The sequence below is a fragment of the Vipera ursinii genome, assembly GCF_947247035.1.
Source record: "Vipera ursinii genome assembly, chromosome: 13".
In the NCBI taxonomy this organism is placed as follows: Eukaryota; Metazoa; Chordata; class Lepidosauria; order Squamata; family Viperidae; genus Vipera; species Vipera ursinii.
Genome location: NC_139526.1, coordinates 19,933,258 through 19,960,429, shown reverse-complemented (window position 1 = coordinate 19,960,429; position 27,172 = coordinate 19,933,258). Strand labels below are relative to the sequence as shown.

The following is a 27,172-nucleotide window of genomic DNA, read 5'->3' as shown; positions in this document are numbered from 1 at the left end:
AACGGGAGTTGCGGCCGCGAAAATAAAAAAAATATATTTTTAGTAGCGTTTTAAATGGACGGTCTACTAACTTGTTGATCGGACGTGAATTCCGCCGTGCCCGCGAAAGGAACTTGGGCGATGACTAAGAAGAAATGACTTTGTAAAAGGGGACGCTCTGCGCTTTGTCGCTTCGCTTCTCTGTGTCCCCATCCTAGGCAAAAGGCCTACGACGGCCTCAATATTAATGCTATGGGGCGCGAAACCGTGCTCTCCTGTGGCCAAACGGGGTATTGCTGCCGCCGAAACAAAAAACCTTTTTAATGGCGTTTTAACTTGTCCTTTTTATTAATGCTTTATTATTACATATGAATATTAACTCCTCGTTATTAATATTAATGTTTAAACGGTACCCGTTTGCTGCAACGCAGGCGCGGAAGAACAAATCCTTCTTCAGAAGCCTTAAAGCGAATTAAGCCCTACGTTGGCCTGTTAATATTAATAATTTTAATAATATAGAATGATTTAAAAATGCCGTTAAAAAGGTTTTTTTATTTTTTAATGTATTTATTTTTTGACGGAAGGATTCGGAAAGTTATCTTCCTATGCAAAAAGCGTTTTGTTGCGTCCTTGTTAATTTCCCAGGAAATTACTGGTTAATGATATGGGAAATAGCGTGTACTAGCAGAATTGCTAAATTTTGAGAAGCGTGGACCTGATCGATAATTGGGATGGAAACGCTGGGGAGCTTACGTAAAACGGGAAGATGAAGTAAGGTTTCTTTTTAAAAGGAAGGCTTCCTAACGTGTCTTCCTTTAGAATGGTAGATTTGTGACCGTTTGACTATTTTAAATTATTCCGGTTGTGTGTGCGTTCTTACGCATGTGGGAATGCAAATTCAGACTGACCCTTCCGCACGCAAACAATTGTCTTTTTCTGAAAATTCCCCGCTTATCTTATCTTTAGAATATGAATAAATTAATTTTAATCCTTGACCGTTTCGCGATGCCGACAAATGCGTCTTTGCCCGATATTGGTTTGTTGTTGCCTTTTCTACAGATCCTCGCCTTTAGGCTTTAATTATATCGATAAAATAAAAATTAAAGTACTCCTGGTTATATTTTTCAACCTAATTATTTAATGTTAGTTTGACTCCTATATATTATACAAAATAGGATTTGGAATGAGACGTCATATTTTACCTTCTTAAGATATATGTATGTGCTATGTAGGCTTACTTTCCACAAATGTACTTTTCTCATTAAAAATGATTTTTTTTGTTCCCTAGCGATATGTTCCGTGTTTAATATTTTCAAATGGTTTCTTTGTATGTTTGAGTCGTCCGAGTCGTGGTTATCCCAAAGATCCTTTGTTCAGACGCGAACGGAATCCCGTTCATTTCTGAAGATGTTTCGCCTCTCGTCTGAAAACCCGCTTCGCCTCTGATTAGATAGTGGGGAATGGAAGGATTTATATTACCTGCGGACGGCTGGTCCTTTTAGAGTCTCTTCAGATCTTTCCACCGACTCGGTTTCCACAAAGACCAAACCCCATCCTCTCACGCTGGCTCCACAGACTTATTTCTCCATCTACAGCTGCAGCACGTGACTATACATATAACAATATTTTTTTTCTCGGTAAATACTAAAACTTTACTTCTCATCAACTTTCACATAGATTTACAGAGAAGGCAGGAGATGAAAGCAGCAAAAATGGGTTGAGGAAAGCAGAGCAGATCAAAGCGGAACAAAAGAACCCACCTGCTTGGAGACTAAAAGGCACAGCTGCAGCAAGTCTGCATCCCGGGAGGCAGAAGGGCTTGGCCTCCAGGGCGCAGGCGAGGAGGCCTGCCCGGCAGTAGCGAGGGCGGCAGCTTACCTGAACGAACAGGTTTCACGCGTTGACCCGAGTGGGAATTTGTGGTTTACTGAATGGGCCGCACCGGCCTGGTGTACGCCTCGTGTTAAGCCGAGACCGAATGCTGGGGCTACCGGGATCTAGGAAGCCCCTGAAGTCTTCCGTGGATGGTCTGTCGAAGGCTAGTTGAACGAACCTTCCCGAGGCCGACCACGTTGGCGAGGACAGGACCGATCGGGCAATAGATGTTTTCCTTCCTCTATAGGCCGTGTGGGTGAAGCGAGTCCTCTTCTACTCCTGTCTGTTAAGAGAAGTGAATTAGGAGATCGTGTCGTTTAAATTTTTTGCTTGTGGATTGGAAAGGCAAAATGAGACACCGGAGCCTCAAACTGAGACTGCGGGTGAAAAAAGTCCACTTGGGGAGAATATACAGTTGTTTAAAAGCTTACAATTTATTTATTGTTTTGTTTTCTTTTTACCAAATCATCTTTCCTCTTTCTTCCTTCTCGTAGAGGATGGGCTTCCCTGTGACTCACGAGGCTCTCTGTGACTACAGAGCAGCCCTCTGGCTAACTGCTCACGGACTGCTTTTCAGTCAATAAAGGTCTCTGTGGATATTCTGCTACTAACTAGCGTAGACAAAATCTGGCAGAGCGTAACAACATTGTGGCGGTATTTTAAAAGGCAAATCTTTGATTTTAAAGAAAGTACCGGCAGGGGCCTGGAAAGTTTGTTACTCTCTCTGTGAAAAACGCAGATGCCGCATTATATCTCAAGAACAAAATAGATCGTTACAGCATTGGCAGAGCCAGAAACGATGGAGAGTGCTGCTGAGAAGATCAGAGCGGACCGTAGGCACGTAACACAAAACACCGGCTCCTTACCTCTAAACTCCAACCTCTCGCTGTCCCCCGTGGCCGAAAGGATAGGGTGGTCCCCTTGGTGTTTAACTTTCCAAGGGGCAGGCTGATCAAAGGTCTTCGCAGAAGGGCTCCGTGCCTGCATCAACTGAGCGGCCTAGTTCTAGAAAGTGGGAGCAACGAGTGTTACACAGACTGCTTTTTGCCCCAAAAAGGGCTAAAGACAAATGCAAAACGGCTAATGAAGTTGCCCCTACGCTCGGAAAAACAGTGCTGACTCAAAAGGACCCAAAATACTATCAGAAACACCCTGGGTTTTCTTATGCCACCTGCTTGCTGCAAAGCTACCTGCTTGACTGTCTCGTGTCCTCCTTTCTGGTTTGGAAAGGTCTCTCTGCATACCTACCGGACTCTGTGACAGGACCCTGGAGAGCGGCTCTTAACTGAGTTTCCACATGAAACTTAACCTGATGCTTAATTTGAACTAATTTCAGTGGCATAATTTTGCTCCGATTTCAACTTTATAATGTAAAATGGGATGATGTGCTTCAACCCAAAAACCTAGAACTAAGGAGAAACTTCCTGACAGTTAGAACAATTAACCGGTGGAACAACCTGCCTCCAGAAGTGATGAATGCTCAAAAACTGGATGTTTTTAAGAAGAGACTGGGCAGCCATTTATCTAAAATGGTATAGGGTTTCCTGAGCATGGGGGTGGACTAGATGACTCTGTGGTTCTGTAAGTTCTGCCTAAGCAGGAGATTGGACTAAATGACCTCCAAGGTCCCTTCCAATTATATTATTATTATTTTATTATTATTATTATTATTATTATTATTATTATTATTATTATTATTATTATTATTATTAAAAAGAAACGTACGTACGTACAATCTCCTTAAAGAAATAGCAGGGCAGGTCAATCAAAACTATTCTTGAATGAAAACATCTTCGTTTGGTGGACGGGGGTCAGCGGGGTACACTTTTAAGAGGAACCTATTAAGACCTTATACAGAGAAGCGCCACTCGTTCTTCTACATACGGGAGTGGGGCACTGGGAAAACACCATCAAACGGCTGCCTTGCTTGACAGCCTTCGAGGAGACCCCCGAGACGGGACGCAACGCCATTCCGGACCCGGACGCCAAAACACCTTGAGTGCCGGCCCCGGCTCTAAAAAGGAGCTCCGCGATCTTTGCAGCACGACAGAAGGCGCGGCTGAGCTAACAGGAAGTCCGCCGTGGCGAGAAAGTCGCAGAGAAAGGAAGTTGGCCGGGAAGACTAAAAGGGACGGACAGGAAGTCGGCCATTTCGAGGTCTCTGTGAAAGGGGTCGCTCTGCGCTTTGTGGCTTCGCTTCTCGGTGTCCCCATCCTAGGCAAAAGGCCTACGACGGCCTCAATATTAATGCTATGGAGCGCGAAACCGTGCCCTCCTGTGGTCAAACCCGGTATTGCGCCCGCAGAAAGAAATAAACCTTTTTAATGGCATTTTAAATCTACGGTCTAACTTGTTGATCGGACGTGAAGTCCGCCGGGCCCAGAAGGTCGCCGCGAAAAAAAGTTGGAGGATGACTAAGAAGGTTGGACCGGAAAACGGCCATCGTGGAAAGGTCGTTTTTCAAAGGCCCTGTGGGGCAGCGAATTTGCTAGGACAGGAAGTCCGCCGTGCCGAAAAGGTCTCTCTCACTCTCTGAAAGGAAGTTAGAGGAATGATAAAAAAGAAAGGACCGGAAGTCATCCGTGATGGAAAGGTCCTAGTACAAAGGTCCTGGGGGACCGCCGATAGGAACGGACAGGAAGTCCACCGAGCCCAGAAGGGCTCTCGCAGATTATACGGGAGGAACGAGACGGCGGACGTGCGCAGAAGGCCGACGGGAGCGGCTCGTCCCTTTCGGGGAAGCGTAGAGGGGCGACGGTTTGGCTGACGCTCTGCGCTTTGGGGGTTCGCTTCTCGTTGTCCCGATCATAGGCAAAAGGACTACTGGGGCATCAGTAGTAATGCGATGGGACGGAAAAGCGAGCCCTCCTGTGGTCAAACCGGGTATTGCGGCCGCTACAAAGAAATACACCTTTTAAATAGGATTGTAAGGTGGTTATTCTCCATATATTCATATATTCTCCATATATTGCAGCCACCAAAAGAAAGAAACCTTTTTAAGGCTTTTGAAGCAGCATTCCTTCTACTGTGCCTGTTCTATAGTCCTTATGGGACTGAAAATAGTGCCGTCCTGTGTTCCAAGCAGCCGTAATTAATAAACCTTTTAAATGGCATTTTACGGTTATTCTCCTGTAAAGGTTCCCCTGCACATGCGTGCAAGTCGTTTCCGACTCAAGGGGCCGAAGCTCATCTCAGTTTCAAAGCCGAAGAGCCAGCCCTTGTCCGAGGACGTCTCCGTGGTCGTGTGGACGGCGTGACTAGACGCCAAAGGAGCACGGAACGCTGTTACCTTCCCAACGTAGTGGTCCCTATTTTTCTACTTGCGTTTTTACGTGCTTTTGAACTGCTAGGTTGGCAGAAACTGGGACGAATAACAGGCGCTTCCTCTGTTACGCGGCACTCGGGATTCGACCCGCCAAACTGCCGACCTTCTGATCGACAAGCTCAGCATCCTAACCCACTGAGCCACCGTGTCCCTTATGTATCTCTGCCGTACTCTGCAAAGACCCGAGTCTCCTGTTGCCCCCAGAGAGACCTGCTTTTTCTTTCTTGTACCTCTGGGCGGTGGGTGGGCTGTTTCCGGCAACCTGGAGAGGAAAGGGAGGAATTTCCTGCCATTCGTAAACCTGACTTGCTTTGGACAAAGTTCTGTAAAGTTAGATGGATGGCAAACAAATTAGTAAATTCCTACTAATCTTGTCTCCCCCCTTTTATCCATACATTCAATGGTAATAAGGAAGGGCTTTTCAACCAGTGGTACGGGTACCACCTGTGGTACATTGGCACCTGGCACGCAACCATCCTAGAAAAGTGGTAGCGGGGGAGGGGAATGAGCTGAACCGGTGGCAGCACTGCACAAGCCTGAGCGAGAGACGGCTGGAGCTGCAGGGCTGTCAGGGCTCAGCGGAAGTGCTAGGATCGGCGCAAGGCTCCAGCTGGAGCTCGGCGCCGATCCTGGTGCTTCTGCTGAGCCCAGAAGAAGTGCCGATCAGCTGGAATGTTGCAGCATCTCCGGGGTCTTGTGATTTACATTCAGATGCTTGGCAACTGATTCATATTTATGATGGTCACAGTGTCCCAGGGTCATGTAAAGTGATCAAAACCTGCTGCAACCACCCAGCAGATGGAGGGAATAAAAACCAAACACCCACTCCACACCCGCTACCAATCCTCAACAGAAATGCTCACAACAATGAAAACCTCAGACAGGAGGAAGGGCGCCGCTGGTCGGGCAGACAGATGTCTTGCTCGGCTGTGGCTTGGGGGACACTTTTTTTAGTGCCACTGTAACTCCAAACAGTCACTAAGAGAACTCTTGTAAGTCGAGGACTACCTGTACTTCATCACTTTTTTCCTTTTTTTATGTCATCAAGTTTTTGACACCTAGCTAGGTGAATAGTGGTACTCAGATGTTGGCATATCCTAAAAGTGGTACACTGGGTGAAAAGGTTGAAAAGCCCTGATATTAGCCACCAATAAGTTATACACATTTTCAAAATAAATTATATTTTTATATCAATTTATATTTATCCTTTCTTAATAAAATGTATACAATTTATTTCAATTAGATATTTAACATTCAACGTATATTAATAGTTATCTCTAAGAAATATTGTTTAGAAACATCAAAACTAACATAAATACCAACGTACATACCTACAATCTCCTTAAAGAAATAGCAAGGCAGAACAAACAAAACTATTGTTGAATAAAAAGTATCTTGGTTTGGTGGACGGGGGGGGGGGGGTAGCGGGGTAAAATTTTAAGAGGAACCTATTAAGATATAATATAGAGAAGCGCGATACGACTCGTTCTTCCTACATCCGGGCCTGGGATGCTGGGGAAACACCTTTATAACAGCTGCCTTGTTTGGCAGCCTTCGAGGAGACTCCAGAGACGGGACGGAACCCCATTCCCGACCCGGACACCAAAAATTTTGAGCGCCGGTCCCGGCTCTAAAAAGGAGCTCGGCGATCTTTGTAGCACAACAGAAGCCGCTGCTGAGCCCGCATAAACAACCCCTAAGTGTATTATTGAAACAAACTAACTTCATCTCTATGTTCCCAATTTAGCCAATCGATTTTCTAAAGTTGAAACGGAATGAGTACAAAGAGACCCGGTCTCCCAACCGCTGCTGGCGCCACCACTACCGGTAGTCGGTCGCTTCCTTACAAACGCAGCGAAAGGCCAGGAACAAGCGGGCAGTCAGCTTAGGGAAGAGGAGCAAATGAGTGTTCAGGGTGGCGGGAGGGGTGGAGATCCCCCGCTAACTAGGTCGGGTAGGTGCGGATCTCCCGCTAACTAGGTAATACAAAAACCCGATATCTTTCTGGAATCAGGAACTGCGGGGATGACTCGGTTTACCTGAGGCTCTACCAGGCTTTTTTTTTCCTTCTTGCGGCCTTGTCGGTAGACGTGCACCCCGGCAGTATAGAGCAGAAAATAGTATAGGAAAAAGCAGAGAACCGTGCTGCAAATGAACAGGAAGTTGATGACGGCCATACTGAGAAGATGGTTGTCAAAGATACTGGCGGACGACCGTAGAGGACTGACAGGAAGTGCGCCATGGCGAGAAGGTCGCTTCGAAAGGAAGTTGGCACGGAAGACTAAGAAGAACGGATAGGAAGTCGGCCGTAATAGGAAGGTCTATTCCAAATAAACCGGGGGATGGCCAATTTGAACGGACAGGCAGTCCGCCGTATTGAGAAGGTCTCTGTAGGGGGAAAGGTAAGGTAAGTGGACAGGAAGTCGGCCGTGGCAAGAAGGTTGTTTTTAAACGCACTGGGGGACAGTCGCCTTAAAGGGACGGGAAGTCCACCATACCGAGGTCTCTAGATGACTCAAGAAGAACGAGCCGGTGGACGTGCGCAGGACAGCGGAAGTGGCTCGTCCCTTTCGGAGGACCATAGAGTGGCGATGGTTTGGCTGACGCTCTTCGCTCTGTCCCTTCGCTTCTCGGTGTCCCGATCCTTAGGCAAAAGGCCTCAATGTTAATGCTATGAGACGGGAAACTGCCCTCCTGTGGTCAAACCGGGTATTGCGGCCGCAAAGAAATAAACCTTTTTAACGGCATTTTAAGGTTATTATTCTCTATCTTTATTATTAAAAGGTAAAGGTTCCCCCGCACATGCGCGCTAGGCGTTTCCAACTCTAGGGGCCGGTGCTCATCTCATCTTTATTATTAGCGCCTTATTAATATTAATAGGGCGACGGGTGGCCCTTTTTGCGACACAGGCGCAGAATAAGATGGCCTAATATCAATAAGTTTTTATTAATAAAAAAATAATCTTATAACACCATTTAAAAGATTTATCTTTTATTGGCTGCTATACCGGCTTGGACCACAGGAGGACACTGTTTTTCGTCCCTTAGCGATAATGGCGTGGCCATCAAAAAGGCCTATGATGGTACTATAGGACGGAAACGTGTGCCATCTTGTGGTCAAAGCGGGTATTGCAGCCACCAAAAGAAATAAACGTTTTTAATGGCATTTTAAGAGTACGGTAGAGATGAAGGGAACGTTTCATGCAAAAATGGGCATGATAAAGGACCAAAATGGCAGGGACCTAACAGAGGCAGAAGAGATTAAGAAGAGGTGGCAAAATTACACAGAAGAACTATACAAGAATGAGCTTAATGTCCCAGATAATCACAATGAGGTGGTCACTGACCTCGAGCCAGACATCCTAGAATGTGAGGTGAAGTGGGCCTTAGAAAAGCTGAGCAACAACAAAGCTAGTGGAGGTGACAGTATTCCAGCTGAGCTATTCAAAATCTTAAAAGACAGTGCAGTAAAAGTGCTACACTCAATTTGCCAGCAAATTTGGAAAACTCAACAGTGGCCACAGGATTGGAAAAGATCAGTTTACATTCCAATTCCAAAGAAAGGCAGTGCCAAAGAATGTTCAAACTATCGCACCATTGCACTCATTTCTCATGCTAGTAAAGTCATGCTTAAAATCCTACAAGCTAGACTTCAGCAGTATGTGGATCGAGAACTACCAGAAGTACAGGCAGGATTTCGAAGAGGCAGAGGAACTAGAGATCAAATTGCCAACATACGCTGGATCATGGAGAAAGCTAGGGAGTTCCAGAAAAACATCTACTTCTGCTTCATTGACTATGCTAAAGCCTTTGATTGTGTGGATCATAACAAACTGTGGCAAGTTCTTAAAGAGATGGGAGTACCAGACCATCTTATTTGTCTCTTGAGAAACCTATATGCGGGTCAAGAAGCAACAGTGAGAACTGGACACGGAACCACTGATTGGTTCAAAATTGGGAAAGGAGTCCGGCAAGGCTGTATACTGTCGCCCTGCCTATTTAACTTATATGCAGAGCACATCATGAGAAAGGCAGGGCTAGATGAATCAAAAGTTGGAATTAAGATTGCCGGAAGAAATATCAACAACCTAAGATACGCAGATGATACCACTCTAATGGCAGAAAGTGAAGAAGAACTAAAGAGCCTCTTGTTGCGGGTGAAGAAGGAGAGTGCAAAACTTGGGTTGAAACTTAACATTAAGAAAACCAAGATCATGGCATCTGGCCCTCTCAATTCTTGGCAAATAGATGGGGAAGAAATGGAGGTAGTGACAGATTTTATTTTCCTGGGCTCCAAGATCACTGCAGATGGGGACTGTAGCCAAGAAATTAAAAGACGCTTGCTCCTGGGGAGGAAAGCCATGGCAAATCTAGACAGCACACTAAAAAGCAGAGACATCACCCTGTCAACAAAAGTACGTATAGTCAAGGCTATGGTCTTCCCAGTTGCAATGTATGGCAGTGAAAGTTGGACCATAAGAAAGGCTGAGCGCCAAAGAATTGAGGCCTTTGAACTATGGTGCTGGAGAAGACTCCTGCGAGTCCCTTGGACTGCAAGACGATCAAACCGGTCAGTCGTAGAAGAGATCAATCCTGACTGCTCTTTAGAAGGCCAGATCCTGAAGCTAAAACTCAAATACTTTGGCCACCTAATGAGAAGGAAGGACTCACTGGAGAAGAGCCTAATGCTGGGAAAGATCGAGGGCAAGAGAAGAAGGGGACGACAGAGAATGAGGTGGCTGGATGGAGTCACTGAAGCAGTAGGTGTGAGCTTAAATGGACTCCAGAAGATGGTAGAAGACAGGAAGGCCTGGAGGAATGTTGTCCATAGGGTCGCGATGGGTCGGACACGACTTCGCAGCTAACAACAACAACATTCTCTATCACAGGGCTTTTCAACCTTTTCACCCATTGTACCGCTTTTAGGATAGGGCAACATCCGAGGACCACCAGTCGCCTAGCAAGGCTTCTAAAACTTGATGACCAAAAAAAAAAAGGAAAAAGTGATGAAGTACAGCTAGTCCTCAACTTACAACAGTTCCTTTAGTGATTGTTCGAAGTTACAATGGCACTGAAAAAAAGTGCCCCCCAAACCACAGCTGAGCAAGAGACCTGCCTGCGCGCCCGGCAGCGCTCTTCCTCCTGTCCAAAGTTTTCATTGGACACCTCTGTGCTAGAGAGAAGTTCCCAGAGGATGGCTCCAGTACGAATCCAAAAGCTCAGAAGTCTAAATTTCTGGTCCTAGTGACCGATTGGATTCTGCCACGTTATCCTGGGACATGTATATTTTGCCTTCATTTGTAACAAATGCTAATAGATTAAATTAAATAAGGCAAAATGTGCTTCGAGTTTTGCTACCATTAGATGGGTAAGGAGCAGGTTGAAGTCATCCCTAAGGTATGGGCAACATCCAGCTGGGAGTAAATGAAATAGACCAGGGGTCCGCAGCCCCTTGAGAACTGGGCCGCGCAAATTGCAGGTGAGTGCACACATGTGCATTCATGAAAGTGGTGGACATGCTCACATGCAAAGCTCCATTTGCTTGAGTGGCGGGTGCATGTGCATGCCATTTGCACAAATGTAGCTGGATGCACAAATCTGGCTCACATAGAACCATCCCCTCTCCCTCCCCCCTGCGAATCCACCAAGCTGGAAAGGTAGATAGATATACTATTCCATTCAAGACTGCTCTTCAAGACATTCATATTTATTAGGATGATATTATTTACCAAATTTCCAAATGCTACAAAGTTGATGGAGGAAAAGCAATCATTTTGAAGCACAGTAGATCCTTGATACATTGGAATGATGGGCTGAAGTCAAGAAGAATTTCAACAAAAAGTAAGGCAAAACATCTATATGAGGCCCCTGGGAGAGATCATCCGTGGCTTCGGGGTGAGGTATCATCAATATGCTGATGATACCCAGCTTTTCATCTCCACCCCGAACCAACCCGGTGATGCCCTCGATGTGATGTCCCGTTGCCTGGAAGCGGTACGGATTTGGATGGGAAAGAACAGGCTCCGGCTCAACCCGGCCAAGACTGAGTGGCTTTACGTACCGGCATCTCGTTTAGTCCAAGAGGTTCCATCTTTGGTTATAGGAGGAGAGATGTTACCTCCCGTTGATAGAGCATGCAATCTAGGCGTCCTCCTGGATTCACGACTCAGTTTTGAAGATCATATTGGAGTCGTGGCTAGGGGGACATTTGCCCAGATTCGCCTGGTACACCAGTTGCGCCCCTTTCTGGACCGAGATGCCCTACGTACGGTCACCCACGCACTTGTTACCTCCCGGATAGATTACTGCAGTGCTCTCTACATGGGGCTGCCCTTGAAGACCACCAGGAGGCTTCAGCTGCTGCAGAGTGCGGCCGCGCGGGTAGTGATGGGAGCACCCCGATACTCCCATATTACACCCCTCCTGCGTGAGCTGCATTGGTTACCGGTTGTCCTCCGGGTGAGATTTAAGGTGCTGGTACTTACCTTTAAAGCCCTACGTGGCTTAGGCCCGGGATACTTGCAGGACTGTCTGCTGCCGGGAACGACTTCCCATCGCCCAGTAAGCTCACACAGAGAAGGCCTCTTCAGGGTACCGTCGGCTAGACAATGTTGGCTGGCGACCCCCAGGGGAAGAGCCTTCTCTGTGGGAGCGCCAGCCCTGTGGAACCAGCTCCCCCCTGAGCTTCGGATGGCCCCAGATCTCCGGTCCTTTTGCCGCGGCCTCAAAACATTCCTTTTCCACCTGGCTGACCTGCACTGACGAGGATTTTAATTATGTTTTTAATTTTTAACTCTAATTTTTAATTTAATTTTAATTTTTATTTATTCTGCAGGGGCCTTTAATTTTAATTTTTATTTTAACTTCTGTATTTATTGTATGTTACTGTTGTTAGCCGCCCGGAGTCCTTTGGGAGATAGGGCGGCATATAAGTCCCAATAATAAATAAATAAAATCCTACATTCAAAGGGATGTGTGAAGCAGGGCACAGTAAAGGATTCGAGTAAACAAGGTGAACGGGAGCCTGTGGGAAAAGCAACGCTATCCTACTACATTGCCTTAATATCAGCAGAGGGCCAGACTCAGAGAAATCCTCATTCTTTTCTGTTCCATGCTGGTTACATCACTCTTAGAGCAGGGCTTTTCAAGCAGTGGTACGGGTACCACCTGTAGTATATTGACACCTGGCATGCGACCATCCTAGAAAAGTGGTAGTGGGGAAGGGGAATGAGTTGAACCGGTGGCAGCACCGCACAAGCCTGAGCGAAACATGGCTGGTGCTGCAGAGCTATCAGGGCTCAGTGGAAGCGTCAGGATCAGCGCCAGGCTCCAGCTGAAGCTCGGCGCTGATCCTGGTGCTTCTGAGTCCAGAAGAAGCGCTGATCAGCTGGAATATTGCAGTATCTCCAGGGTCTTGTGATTTACATTCAGATGCTTCGCAACCGATTCTTATTTATGAAGGCCACAGTATCCAGGGTCACGTGAAGTGACCAAAACCTGCTGCAACCACCCAGCAGACGGGGGAAATAAAAACCAAACACCCCCCCATCCCATCCCCGCTGCCAATTCTCAACAGAAATGCTCACAACAATGATAAACCTTGGACAGGGGGAAGAGCGCCACCGGGCAGGCAGGCAGGTGTCTTGCTCGGCTGTGGTTTGGGGGGCACTTTTGTCAGTGCCATTGTAACTTCGAACAGTCACTAAAGGAACTGTTGTGTGTCGAGGACTACCAGTACTTCATCACTTTTTTCCTTTTTTTTTTAAGGGTCAAGTTTTAGATACCTTGCTAGGCGATTGGTGGTACTCGGATGTTGTCATATCATGAAAGTGGTACAGTGGGTGAAAAGGTTGAAAAGCCCTGCCTTAGAGAACAGGTAATCCTCAGATTAGGACCAATTGGGACCAGGATTTCTATCACTAAAGCCACAGTTGTAAAGTGTGACATCACATGAACACATTGTTTAGCGACAGAAATTCCAGCCCTTCCACTTATTATTGCAAAATGAGCACCTCACATCACCATAACTGCTGACCTCAGCTGGCTTCCTCGGTGACCCTGTGTGGGGGAAGACAGTTGCTGACGGACTGACCCCCCCCCACCCCGGAAGCGTACGAGGAAAGCAGAAATCCGGAGAGGCCGGGGGAGGGACGGGGCGCCAGGTGGGCGGCGAGGCTCGTTCGGCTGCCCCAGGGGCAGGGCAGGGGACGGGGCCTTGAATGGGGGGGGAGTGGGCCCACTCACAGCTGTCGCCCAACGGGGGACCCGTGCGGGGCGGGGGAGATCCGAGCTTCCTCCCGTGAACCCAACGGGAGCACCGGCCACCGAAACCCCTGACAGGAAACAGGGTGGCTGGAGGCCACTCGGGGGCGCGACCCCCAGAGGTAAAAGCGCCTTGCGCGCTCCCGGCAGCTTCTGCCTCCTCGGTGAGCCGCCGACTGCGGACCGAGCGTCCGGCGGAGCTTCGGACGCGCTCGTGCTTTTCCGGCGGCGGCGGCGGCGGCAGCGGCAGCGGCGGCCGAAGCCGGAGGGACGCGCCGTGCGCAATGAGGCGAGCGCGCACGCCCGGCCCCGCCCCTTTGTCTGTGGAAAAGAGAAGAGAAAAAACTTTTTTTTTTTTAATTGAGGAATCAACAGCCGCCATCTTGTCGCGGAGCCGGAGCGCGTCGCGGGCGGGAGCCGGGCCGGGCCAGGGCGGGAGTCGGGCCGTAGAGAAGCCGCCGCAGGGCCGCTGACATCGCCCGGACAGGCCCTTTCACGCCTCGGCCGCCCGATCCCTCCAGGAGGCGCTGCCGGCACCGCGGGCCGCCGCCCGCCCGCCCCGGTCCGGTCCGGCGGCGTGAGCCCCGCCGTGCCTCCTCCTCGCGGGGACCTCCGGCCCCAAAGGCGCGGCGGGCCGGCGGAGGACGGGGAGAACGGCGGCCGCTGCGACTGACCGCCCGCCCGCCCGCCTGACGGAGGGAGGAGGAGGAGGAGGAGGAGGAGGGAGGGAGGGGGCGCGGGCGCCATCCGGGCACTGCGCGAGGGGGAGGGGCGCCGCCGCGCTTCCGCCGCCGCCGCCGCTGCCGTCCACCGCGGCCGCCGAGATGGGGGTCGCGCAGCGGCGGGGGCGGGCGGCGGTGAAGCGCTGAGGAGGAGCGGAGGGCGGCCCGGCCTCTCGGCCGGCCTCGCCACGGCGGCGAGCGGGAGAAGGACGCGGAGGAGGCGGCGGCGGCGGCGGAGGAAGCCGCGGCCGGCAGAGTGCGGAGCCGCAGGGGAGACCGAGGCCGCGGCGGCGGGCGGCGGAGGCCATGGCGGAGAACTTGCTGGACGGGCCTCCCAACGCCAAGCGGGCCAAGCTCAGCTCGCCCGGCTTCTCCGCCTCCGACACCACAGGTGAGCCGAGGCTGCTGGCCAGGGCGGCCTGTCAGGCGGGGAGTCCCTCGGCGGGCGGCTTTTGTCCCGCCGCCGGTTGCCCGAGCCCGCGGGCGGGGCAGCGGCTCTGAGACGGAGGCCGCAGCGGCGGGTCCCGAAAGATCGGGCAGGAGGAATCGGGAGGGGTGGGCTGGAAGATGCCGCTGCGCAAGGTCACCGGCTTCCGTCGAGCTGGCTTCCCCGGGAGGCGCATCGGGCCGGGCAGAGGAATCTTTAGCTGCAGCCCCGGCCCTTCTTCGCCTTTCTCTTGGACGTCCCTCGGTGCTGAGCGTGTCAAAATGCCCCCCCCCCGGTCGCCCGATGCTTCTTTACAAATGCCGAAACATTTTCATGATCTTCCGTTGTGAAATAAAATTATCTTCTGGAAGTATTAATGTTTATTTAAACGAGTATGCTTCGCGACTCTCGGCGATTCGGTTCGGTTGTATAGGGCTTTTAGCTCTTGGGTGTAGGGTCTGATGATGAGGCCATCCTCCAAAGAGGCTTGTGAAGTTGTGGTTGGAGAGTTCAAAACACTCTTTCTTTGATGCACAGTGATACAACGTACACTCAGAGAGGTAGTGCTTGGCTGTAATGTGTCTTCAAAATTATTACCTATTTCAGCAATTTCACGTATTATGTTATAGAAAGGTGAGAGATTCCTGCTTTCCTTTTTTGACTGTGCCCCATCTGTAAAATGCAGGGAGAGAGCCACTATACAAAAGTCCTTTCCTCTTAGTCTCACTAGCTGGACTTTCTTAATGGGGTGTGGGGGGGACCCTGCCTCCCTGTTGTGGGTTGGTAAAAATAACAGGGAAAAGACAGTCCTTCAAATAAACACAGTACATAAAATTCCCTGTTAACAAAATTATATTAAGTGTATGTCTAATTTTGAAAACACTTTTTGATGTATATTACAGACTTGTTTGAAACATTTGTCGCCTTCAGATTTAGGTAACATTAATATATATGTCTCATATTTTAATGTTCCTATCCGAATAAAATTGAAATGAAGAGTTGTTCAGGCCTAGATGTAAACTATTTGATTATCTGATTGTTAGTAATCTATAGTTTACTATTATGTTCAGACTGACTACTGTGATTTACAGGAAGCTTAGAAGTTAAGTTTTGAGAATGCATTGCTAATTGTAATATGGTACAATTTCCATACACCATATGCAACAATTGTTTACTTTTGAAGCATCTCTTCCCCATTCCACTGCCCGTAGACATAATCAGCATCCCAAAGCATTGGGATATGGAGGTTCTCAATCTAGGTGATGGTTGTGCCAAAACATGACTTTTTTCAAACAGCAACTGGACTTTCTTGATTTTTTCTTGAAGATGTCTTCAAGATATTGAAACTTCTTCAAGAAAAATCAAGTAAGTCCAGTTGGCATTTGAAAAATGTGCCTTTTGGGACATCCCTAAACCATGGTTAAAACTCATTTTAAGTTCTGAAGATGCTAGCTGTGCTAGTGCTGTGAGAATCTGCACCTGAATGGTTTTCACACTAACTTTTGCTTTTGGGTTTAGTTTAAACAAATTTACAATTTCCTTCTGGCAGCAGAACACTTTATTACAAATTTAGGAATCCGCTGAAGTAGCTTGCATCTCTGTCGATTATATTATTTGAACTTTTCTAAAATGTGGTAATGCGGTTCACGTTCTTAGGTATATTTTTGTTTGTGGATTTCTGATTGCACGAATCATTTTCTAAATGTTAAAGTAATACTTTGTATAGGAAAACAAATGATAAAAATGTTTTTGAATCATTTAATTTACTGATTTTCTTTGTTTAATTTCATTGATTTTGCTTTATGCTAAAATGTGTTTTTGAAAGAAGTATTAATATACGGTAGGGTTTTTTATATTTTATAGCAACTGCCTCTATCAGTATGTTAAGTAGAAAAGCTGTGCTGCACAACACTTGTTTTGTGTTCCTATACTGCGTTCAGAAGTGATTTAAAGATTTTCTTTCTAACTCAACCTTCTGTTAACTTTACAGATTTTGGAACTTTCTTTGATTTGGAAAATGATCTTCCTGATGAATTGATCCCCAATGGAGAACTGAACCTTGTGAACAGCAGCGGAAACATTGTTCCAGATGCAGCTTCAAAACACAAACAACTTTCTGAGCTTCTGAGGGGAGGCAGTGGCTCTTCTCTTAATCAAGGAATTGGGAATGTGAACTCCGGTAGCCCTGTCCAGCAGAGCATCAATAGCCAAGGCCAGGCACAAGCGAACAGTGTGAATATAGGAAACTTGAATGTGATGGGCAAGAGCCCATTAAACCAAGCAGATGCTGGTGTTTCAAGCCTGGCCAAACAAGCAACCAGCACATCTGGGCCCAATACCACAGCCACGCCGGGCCTGAATTCTCAAGCACAGAAACAAGTGGGAATGGTGACAAGCGGTCCAGCAACCTCCCAGACAGGTTCTGGGATATGTATGAACGCTGGCTTCAACCAGGCTCATCCAGGTCTTCTCAACAATAACTCTGGCCACACTTTAATGAATCAGAGCCAACAAGGACAAGGGCAGGTAATGAATGGTTCCCTTGGGACAAGTGGAAGAGGCCGAGGTGCCGGATTGCAGTATTCTGTCCCCACCATACAGGGAAATGCAAGCAATGTGCTGGCAGAGACCTTGACGCAGGTGTCTCCTCAAATAACAGGGCACACAGGCCAGGCAGGAGCCATGGCAAAAGTATGTGGGGGTCACGTAAACTGGGGAATGGTTTGCAGTTTTATTCAAGTGCTTTGTGAACGTTAAACTTAAAGGCATTTGCTTTTGCAGCTCTCATTTAAATAACTCATTTTCAAAAGATATCAGAATAAGTGTGATTTAGTTGCTTGAGGTCTAGATGAAAGGTGGCCAAATGCTACATAATATTTTGGGGAAGTAAAGCAAGAGCTACAAAATAATGGTTTGCATTCTTTGGTCTTATGGGACTTTTTGTTTTGTTTTCTTCCTTGGGATCTATTGTTTAATATCACATTGGTGTATAGTTGGACTTATATTTCAAGTCCATGTGTTTTAAAAATTTCAGATTGGTATAAAGCTGTCTGAATTTTGCTGTTACATTGCCAAAATGTATTAGTGCAATCAGAGTGGGCTCTGGGGGGGTGTGTCACAAAGTAGTGGGGCAGGGGAGGGGGCAGTGCGGCCTTTCCCTAGTTTAGAATAGCTGGCAGCTATTATTTGAGACTGGTGCTCAAATAATATAATTTTTCCAAGTATGGTGTTTCCCTGAAACGTTGAATTATATCTTTGACCTGGCTGCCTGAAGATAATGCCACAAATTGGAATTGGAAAAACATCTCTTTTTAAAAGGTGATGTTTTAATCAGGGCTACGCTAAGTTTTTTAAAAGACCACAAGAAATAGTTGTCTTGAGTTCTGGCTATGGTGACATTGTTGCCATTCATCATTCATGGTATCTGATCGCTTTAATGTCTTTGAAAGAAACAATATTTTCTGGCATCATATGCTGAATGTTTGGATTAGACACTTTGCTCTGTATTCATTTGTGACAATATTTTTCTGTTCATCATCAGCTGGTTTGGGAAATTATTGTGGAACCGCAAACTTAGAAGGGGCTAGTACGCTTTGCAGGATCCACATTAAGGCATCTCCGACAGATGGCTTGAAGACACACGATTGGATAGTCACCCCCTCTTTGGATAATTGGTTCCACTATTGGATTGCTGTCGGGATTAGGACATTTTCTTACATTCATTACATCCTATAATTTCCACAAATTATTCCATATCCTGCATTTTGGAATACTGTAGCACAGGCCGTGATAATTGATTTCCTTCCAAGTATTTGAAGATTGCTTCACATTCCATTCCTACCCCCATGCATTCTCAAAGGTAGCTATTCTTAGAATCTTCAGTCTTTCTTCTGAGGACCTGAGTTTTTTAATCACTCAATCGTCCTGATTATCTGAATTTGTTTGTAATTGTGGTGCCCATTTACTACATACAATCCTTGAGAGTCAGATTTCAGATATTTCAGATAGAAATATCGCTTCCTGCCATTAAAAAAAATCTTCTATTAATGCCGTCTAACATTGAATTTCCCTCCCAAGAAACCACATTGCTTTGTTAATTCATAGTGAATTGTAATAAGATGGTATTCCAAGTTCTGTTCCATTGAAAATACTGTTGCCAAGCCAGGTATGTGCCGTTCAGTTTGGTGCATTTAATTTTTATTTTGTAAGCAAACAACTGTTCCTTTTTTTTTTGTTATTTTCAGGCCATTTTCTTAATCAAGCCCTAATCAGTTTTCTGTCATCTGTAGATTTGTTCAACATTTCCTCCTTCATTAAATTAGTTAATAAACATTTTGAATAGTACAGAGCATAGGATTGTGATACCATATTCAGTTCTTCTCAATTTCAGTTTAATGAAGATCTGTTTATGAACTCATTGTATGATTTTGACCCATCTGTATCTACATTTAATTGTCATGCCCATCCCTGAGTAGTTGGCTGATTAGAAACAAGATTTGGTGTACCAAAATCAAGCTATATTATGTCTACAGTATTTGCATAGTTTACTGAGTCTGATTTTAAAAATGAAATCAGGATATTTGGGCGAGATCTGTTTTCCACAAATCTATGTTGACTTCTAGTAACTGCTGTATTATTTTCAAAGTGTTAGTGACACTGCTATGTCAAAAAGCAATTAAATTGAATATCTAGAAGCTTAATAATCTAGGTAGCTGACTGGGTAGGATTCTGCAGATTTTTTTCAGAATATTCCACTGAAAGTTATAGCAATCTCTTCAACAAATTCTAGGAATTGTGTCATTATAGCTGAGAGACAAAATAGCATTCAGAAGTGTACAAATAAGCAGAGTCCAGAAGGGCACGTTAGTTTGCTGAGACCCAGGAAAGGATAATATAGTATAATTTTAACACCATTGTCATCATATTATTGGACATTAGATTATGTGATTTATGTGTGAGTGTTGAAATGAACACACAGCCGAGGAATAAATAAAAATATAAAACTAAACTAAATATGAAACTAAAAATTTCATTGTTTATAATGAGCAGTTGAGAGATTAGTGAAGCAAAGAAGAATAATTATAGGTTTTTGTTATAAAATGTGCAGTATTCCTTCAAAAATACTTGAAAATCATGACTGTGTGGATCATGACAACAAAACCACGTACATAATTATAATAGTCTTAATTGTTAAGCTTTAGGTATATAGGAAGTCCTTGTTTAGCAAAAATCTCAAACAATAATCATTTGCAGTTACAACAGGGATGAAAAAGTAACTTTGTGACCAATTCTCATATTTATGACCTTCCCAGGTCTGTAAAGCAAAAACAAGCTGAAGGAAGATTGTAAGCAGAATCACGGTTTTGCTAAACAACAGCTTTGCTTAATAACTGAGTTGCTACTTCCACTTGGGTCGCTAAACAAGGATTTCCTGTACTATTAATTCAAGCAAATTGCAGTGTGGGCTTGGAAAATTATGTACTATTTCTTTCAGTCTGTACCTGCACTTAAGTGAATGCAGGATGCTAACATCATTCATTTTGCTTTCGTTCCAGATGGGAATGGCCAGTAACCCAGGTCCCTTTGGGCAGCCATTTAGTCAACCTGGAGGGCAGCAGATGGGAGCAACGGGAGTCAACCCACCACTATCAAATAAACAAGGCATAGCAAATAACCTGTCTCCCTTTCCTTCAGATATCAAGAGTGTTTCAGTTACCAGTGTGCCAAATATGGTGAGCGGCTTGTAGCCCCTTTAGATGTTCGCAACAATACTTAGGTTTCTTTTGTCAATGCAATTGTGGCAAGATGGTTTAAAAAAACACAATTTCACAGTATTCCACAAGAATAATAGCAAGAGGTGTGCAGAAAACTGCATTCTAGATAACTTGAAACTGAAGTAGTGATATGATTTTCTGACAAACTCTGGGTTATGAAGTCACCTTTTAAGAACTCTGGAGTGCAACTTCTCGTGCCTTTAGCATTTTAGTAGGTTTTTAGGAGTTGTTTCGAATAGCTGGGATACGTTTATTATCAGCCTTGGTGAAATTGAGGGAGCTAATAAGGATTTTTTTTCCTATGAGATTTATTTGCTTGTCAAGTTGTTTGCAGTGCAAATTAGGAGACCAGAAAGATTTCTCAAAGTATGAAGAGAGAGTCATAGAAAAAATATCAGCAAACACCTGAGAATCTTTTAGATCAGGGGTGTCAAGCTGCCGGCCACCCCCAACTCTGGCAATGCGGAAAAAAATGTGATACGTCACGTCATGTAATGTGGCGAGTTTGACACCTGTGCTCTAGATAGAGGTAGATTGCTTTAAAGTGTAAGTCATTCTCATGTAACCGTGAGGTACGTATCCCTGCAGCTGCACTGAGTTGAACTGGTCTCCGTTCAGTGAGTGAAGGCTCGTGTGTCATGCTCATGTAATTCGATTATTTATATTTTTAATGACTTTTCATTAGGGAAAAATTGATTTGTGGCTTCTAAAATATTTTGGTTATGGCGCTATTTTTTCTAGTCCTGGATCTTTTTATTCCTAAACAATATACTGTATTGTTATGTAAGCTGCAAAATTATGCTAAAGTTTAGTATTAAAAATAAAATGGCTGTACTATATCTGCTTTAACTGGCCTCTTAAGAGGCAGTTTATCACTCCAAAGAGACTTAAGATGGTAATCAAATTAACATATTTATTAAGCACTTACGTTGTGCTGCATGCATAAGGCTTAATGTAATGCATTTTTTGTTTTTAGTCTCAGATGCAAACCCAGGTACAGCAAGTGGGAATTGTATCTACACAGGCTATGGCAACAGGACCAACAGCGGACCCTGAGAAACGCAAACTGATTCAGCAACAGCTGGTTCTGCTACTTCATGCTCATAAGTGTCAGAGGCGAGAACAAGCCAATGGAGAAGTGCGGACATGTGCTCTTCCCCACTGCCGAACCATGAAAAATGTCCTGAATCACATGACACATTGTCAAGCAGGAAAGGCCTGTCAAGGTAAGAGTCAAGCCTGTGGTGTGTTGCTCTTTAGCTTTGGTACAACACAGTCCCTTCATATGGTTGTATACAAAAAGTAGGAGGTGGAAATTGACCAATAGGCCAGCCTGGTGATCTGAGATGTTGAAGTGCAATAGCTATGATTCTCAGCCAGCACAACCATTGGTAATTGAACATATCTAGAGACTGATATAAGCCCTTAATTCTCATGATACAATATTATAGAGTCCCTTGAAATCAAAAGGGCTGGGTTATCTATTGTTCCTTGCTTTGGTGAGATGGAATCTTTTGGAGAGAAATGAGTTTTCCTACAGGTTGTCAGCTTTCACCTTCATCGGGTTTCAATTGATTTTCACTAGTTAAAATTACTCACAGAAGTGCAGGCGTTTGTTGTCTTGTGTGGGACTGCAAAAGCTGCTTCCAATCCATTTTAGTTGGGCTGCTTTTGATTAAATAGTGTTCTCTTATTAAGAGTTTTAAAGTTTACTCTAATATCTTAGCATTTCTGCTTCCTCTGTATGTTTGGAACTTAAGATAGTTTTGACTGGTGAGGCTAATGTTTTGTTTTTCCTTCTAATTTCAAAAATGTCTTCAAACATGTCAAAGCCAGTGAGCAACCACAAAAGGTTGCATTTCTTGTAAATTATAGTAACTCACTCGAGCTGTGAGGGCTTTGCTGCATAGTTTTTTTTTAGAAAAGTATATCTTTCTTAATGGTATTTCAATATAGTCGTTCCAGTCCTTTGTTTAATAGATGATATCCTCGGTACATGATCAGTACAGAGAATTCTCTGTTGCAATATAGCAAATAGTAGGTATTAGTGCATGCTTCCTATTCATAGGTCCAAGGTTTGTAAATGCTACTATGTGATTTAACAAACTTGGAATTAAGGTTATTCAGGACTGTAGAGGTTTAGTTTATGGTGTCTCTTCCCTAGTGGCACATTGTGCGTCATCCCGTCAGATCATATCCCACTGGAAGAATTGTACGCGGCACGACTGCCCAGTGTGTCTCCCATTGAAAAATGCTAGTGACAAGAGGAGCCAGCAACGTACGTAGTTTTTCATTTGAAGAATTTTTCTATTGGAGTAAAGAGAAACGCATATGAAATGCGTTGACTCCATTTCCTGGTTTACTTTTAAACTTGTTCCTTTAAAATGATATCAAATTAAGAATATATAAAGTCACAGTGTTATTAAGATGTTTAATCTTAAATAGTTTGATTGCTTCCCTGCATTTGGCTAAAAAGCCTCCCAGGGAAAATGTAGAGGAATAGAGATAACTCTGAAGGAAAAAACCTGGCAATTATTTCCAGGGCACCTGCTTAGTTCCAAAAGAGAGGAAAGGGTGAGGAAGAAACGTAAGATTGGCCCACCTGAAGTCCTTTGGATATAAGACCTGTCAGCCTGATCTCAATACCTGGGAAGATTCTGGAAAAGATAAACAACAAATCAAGCGAGCACCTAGAGCAGACATGTCAAACTCGCACGACGTATCGGAACTTTTTCCCATTGCCGGCAATGGGATGGGTGCGGTTTCTCCGTGATGCTCCGGCCTGCGGGCCGGCATTTTGACACCCCCGACCTAGAGGCAAACATAGTCATTACTGTTTTATAATTACAATTTTTGAATAGATTTCTCAGAATTCTCACATTAGAATAGAATTAGAGCTATTCTATTTTGATCTGAAACAATGCCTACAATGGTTCCTTTATATGCACTTGTAGATCAACAGAAGGGAGTGTCGTTCATCAAGAAATGTATGTACTTCTGAGTATTTACAAACTAACCATAAAGTAAATTTGCTGATAGGTTGAATGGTCCCTTTAAAAATGCTGAAGCTAACTTGGAAGTGAACTACAAGCAAGAACTCTGCACAAACTAAACCTTGAGAGTAGATGGGGTAGAAACTTCAGAGGTTTCCCCATATTAAAACTGGGGAAACCCAGGTTTGGAGCTCCATGCAGCCCTAAAACTTATGGCTCTCTTAGTTTCACTTATCTCATGAGAGAACGTAGATTGAAAAATGTGCTTGAGTTATGGATTAGTGTTTCTCTCAATTTTTCACCATTAGTCCATTAGCTTCTGGTGTATGTTTTGCATAATTCATTACTTTTTTCCCCCTCCCGCTAGCTCTCCTTGGGTCACCAGCTGGTGGAATCCAGAATTCTGTGGCATCTGGAACAGGACAGCCCATAACTCCTTCCCTAACTAATCCTAACCCTATTGACCCCAGTTCCATGCAACGAGCCTATGCTGCTCTTGGCTTACCTTACGGCAATCAACCACAGGCGCCGTTGCAACCACAGGTACCAGGCCAGCAGCCTACACCACCTCAAACCCACCAGCAAATGAGGACTATCAGTGCACTGGGTAAGCAAGGAAGTTACTTCTAGCAGAAGGCAAAGAATCCTTGACAAGTGCAGGGATAGCTTTGGCTGTAAACTGGGATACATTATTTTCCTGTAATCAAAACGGGTTTTCTCCGTGTTTAAGGGTATTTAGAAGCTTGAAAGAGGTAAAGAATGGAGTTGTTTGGTTCTCAAGGGTCCTCCCAGGACTGTGCATTCATTCTGTGTGATTCAGAGAAGAAATGGAATCAGTTCTCTGAAAGGCGGGCGGTATGCATCATTGGCAAACAAAGTGTGAATGGTTGAGGATGGAGGGCAAGATAGCACCTTGGTGGAAAATATAAGTTAATGTTCATTGATTGAATGCATGTACTGTTGCTTATAACTTTGGTTTCATTTGCATCTCACTTTTAATCATGTGCTTAAATGTATTTTACTTTGTTATTTGAGAAATGTATTTCTTGGTTGAGTTTTCCTACAGTACACCCATAAATTATAAATATGAGAACTGTCTGAATATGTTCCATGACTAACATAGTACAATTTCATTCCGAAGGAACTAATCAGATGAATCTGGCTACAGGAGGAATAACTGATCAACAGACTAGCATGATCTCAGAAACGGCTCTTCCGACTCCACTAGGGACAGCAAAGTAAGAAAGGCTTGTTGTTGAGCATTTACAGTTGACCGTTCTAGTTTTAAAAATTACAAGGTTTTGGTAACATTACTTTCCGTAGACATTTCTTATCTCCCTTTCTGTGGTTATGGTAGGGAGCGCTCAGTGATAAAATTTATTTATTTATTTGTTTGTTTTTATAAACCGCCCTTCTCCCGAGGGACTCGGGGCGGTGTACAGAGTAAGGTAGGTATACAGATTGAACAATAGTGAAAAACAATAGTAAAAAACAAACTGGGACCCCAATTAGAGCTATCAGGCCAGGCCGGACTGCTGGAACAGGTAAGTTTTTAAGTCGCGCCGGAAGGTGCGGAGGTCGGGGGCCATCCGGATTTCGGTTGGCAAGCAGTTCCAGAGGGCTGGCGCACCCACTGAGAATGCCCTCCCCCTGGGGGCCACCAGCCGACATTCCTTGAGCGGTGGCACCCTGAGGAGGCCCTCTCTGTGGGAGCGCACAGGACGGTGGGGTGCTGACATTGGCAGAAGGTGCTCCCGTAGGTAGTCCGGACCCATGCCATGTAGGGCTTTGTATGTCATTGTTAGCACCTTGAACTTCACACGGAAGGCAACTGGAAGCCAGTGCAGCGCACGGAGGAGAGGTGTGATATGGGAGTATCGGGAGGCTCCCAAGAGTGTCCGTGCCGCTGCACTTTGCACCAGTTGAAGCTTCCGAGTGGATCTCAAGGGCAGCCCCATGTAGAGAGCGATTACAATAAAATTTCATTGCTTATGCTTACTGTGGTAATCAGTTGTTTGATAATGTCTTAACTTTGGTCATCAATAAGGATATTTAAATACAGAAATACATTTCAGTACAATAAATATCTACAAAAGGTTCCCTAACTGCCTTTTCTTTAGTCCATTAATGAGTGATGGCACAAATTCTGGCAGTATTGGAAATCTCAGTGGCTCTGTGCCAACAGCTGCACCACCTTCAAGTACTGGGGTGAGGAAGACCTGGCATGAGCACGTCACCCAGGATCTGCGCAATCACTTAGTACACAAACTGTAAGTATTAACCAGGTGAAGGCATAGCTCACTATGGGATCAGACTGATAAGTTAATTACGTTGTTACAGTGCCATTCCTTAGATTTGGGACTTGTGAGACAATATGAGAAACTGATTAGTTTCAGTAAACATTGATTTCTTCCTTACTGTATGAGAAGTATTCACACATTTATTGTACTTCCCAATTTCATCTTTTGTCTCAGTGCCACCGATAAAGGTTTCAATTACTGCAAGTCATTCTAAAGGAAGAGTAGTTCTCACTGAATTTCTCAAGAGCTGGAGTTTTAAGTGTGTTTCCACTACACAGTGTTTTCTTGCAGTGTTTCTAAAGGGAATTAAATCTTTTCTCTTTTTTTTCAGCGTACAAGCCATTTTTCCAACTCCAGATCCAGCAGCTTTGAAAGATAGGCGGATGGAAAATCTGGTGGCTTATGCTAGGAAAGTTGAAGGCGATATGTATGAATCGGCTAACAGTAGGGTACGTTATTGATCTGAAAAAAAGGTTTGGATGTGTCAAGTGCTGTATAATGCCACACTTTTGAAAAATTCTGTGTTCGGGTACATTTCTCCGAGATCATGAGCTTCCACTGCAGGGCTCTTCTATGTGGTATAATGATTTAACAGATTTCCAGAGTTAGGGTAACAATTTGAATCTTCATGTTGGGACTGGTTAGAAAGTTTCTTTCCCACAGGAAAGAAGGTCTTCTAGTTTAAGTCAAGCTATCTGAATTGATAGGAACATTGTCTTCTAAAGTGACGAAGTCTGGAATGTCACAGCATTTTTATGTCACTGTAGGAATCTAAAGCTACGTACAGTTTCTGTTAGCCCTTGAACAGGAGGCTGCCAGGAGATCCCAGAACAGGAGAAGTTGAAAAGGGCCATGTTGCCAGGAAAAAGGAACCAAGCTCGGTTCTTTATTTTACATACCAGAGTGAGAAGATGAGATCTGGCCAGCGTTTTGACCAGTGCTGTTTATTATCTACGTTGTCAAAAGCATTGTGTCAGAGATGTGTGCTGGTGAGACTGTACCTGAAGTACTGTGTGCACTTCTGGGCACCACATTTCCAGAAGGAATTTGACTGGTTAAATCAGATTCGGGGCTGGGGGGAGGTAGGAGGAGGAGGAGGGGAGCTTGAGGAGAAGAATTTTGAGGCAAAACATGATATCCAATGTTTAGGTAATAAAAGGCTATCACTTCAGCTTATACTACTGTTCAATTAAATTGCATCCACATTATTGCTGTCATAATCCTATCACTCTATTGCAGCAACTTGGTCAAGTTTCTTTTCATCTAGAGCAGGGGTTGATGGACAATATATGGCTGTCCAAGTGTTAGATTTAAATTCCTATCATCCTCCCTCTTAGGTCACAGCTGATCATACCAAGCACCATCTGGAGGGTGATATGTTGCCTGTCTTTCATCTAGAGACTGTGTTGGGCCAAATTTCAGGAAGTATCTTTTCAGCTTAGGTACTCAGTTTCACGAGGTGACTGCTTCAAATGGTCAAGAATGGATTCAAATTAATCATATCTTCAATCTGTGC

General features: G+C 45.0%; 2 protein-coding genes across 5 annotated transcripts in view; one reads left to right on the top strand and one right to left on the bottom strand.

Moving 5' to 3' along the window:
• Positions 1-274: 274 nt before the first annotated feature.
• LOC310646526 (uncharacterized protein) lies at positions 275-14,468 on the bottom strand. The gene is made up of 4 exons (XM_083373065.1): positions 13,423-14,468; positions 2,721-2,859; positions 1,740-2,137; positions 275-1,587 (listed from the first exon to the last, which is right to left on the bottom strand). The coding sequence occupies exons 1-2, from the start codon at positions 14,185-14,187 to the stop codon at positions 2,854-2,856; spliced, it is 771 nt and encodes a 256-aa protein (XP_083229191.1). The 5' UTR covers positions 14,188-14,468; the 3' UTR covers positions 275-1,587; positions 1,740-2,137; positions 2,721-2,853.
• The window catches only part of CREBBP (CREB binding lysine acetyltransferase), a 37,424-nt gene continuing 24,574 nt past the window's right edge, over positions 14,323-27,172 (top strand). For 2 of the 4 annotated variants that reach the window (XM_083373055.1, XM_083373052.1), the window contains exons 1-10: positions 14,323-14,553; positions 16,580-17,280; positions 20,145-20,321; positions 21,340-21,589; positions 22,528-22,641; positions 23,318-23,350; positions 23,724-23,963; positions 24,498-24,594; positions 25,477-25,626; positions 25,988-26,105. In XM_083373055.1, coding sequence (XP_083229181.1) covers positions 14,469-14,553; positions 16,580-17,280; positions 20,145-20,321; positions 21,340-21,589; positions 22,528-22,641; positions 23,318-23,350; positions 23,724-23,963; positions 24,498-24,594; positions 25,477-25,626; positions 25,988-26,105 — 1,965 coding nt within the window. In that variant the 5' untranslated portion in view covers positions 14,323-14,468. The remainder of the gene's footprint in view (positions 14,554-16,579; positions 17,281-20,144; positions 20,322-21,339; positions 21,590-22,527; positions 22,642-23,317; positions 23,351-23,723; positions 23,964-24,497; positions 24,595-25,476; positions 25,627-25,987; positions 26,106-27,172) is intronic. The other 2 variants (XM_083373054.1, XM_083373053.1) reach the window with 2 other exon arrangements.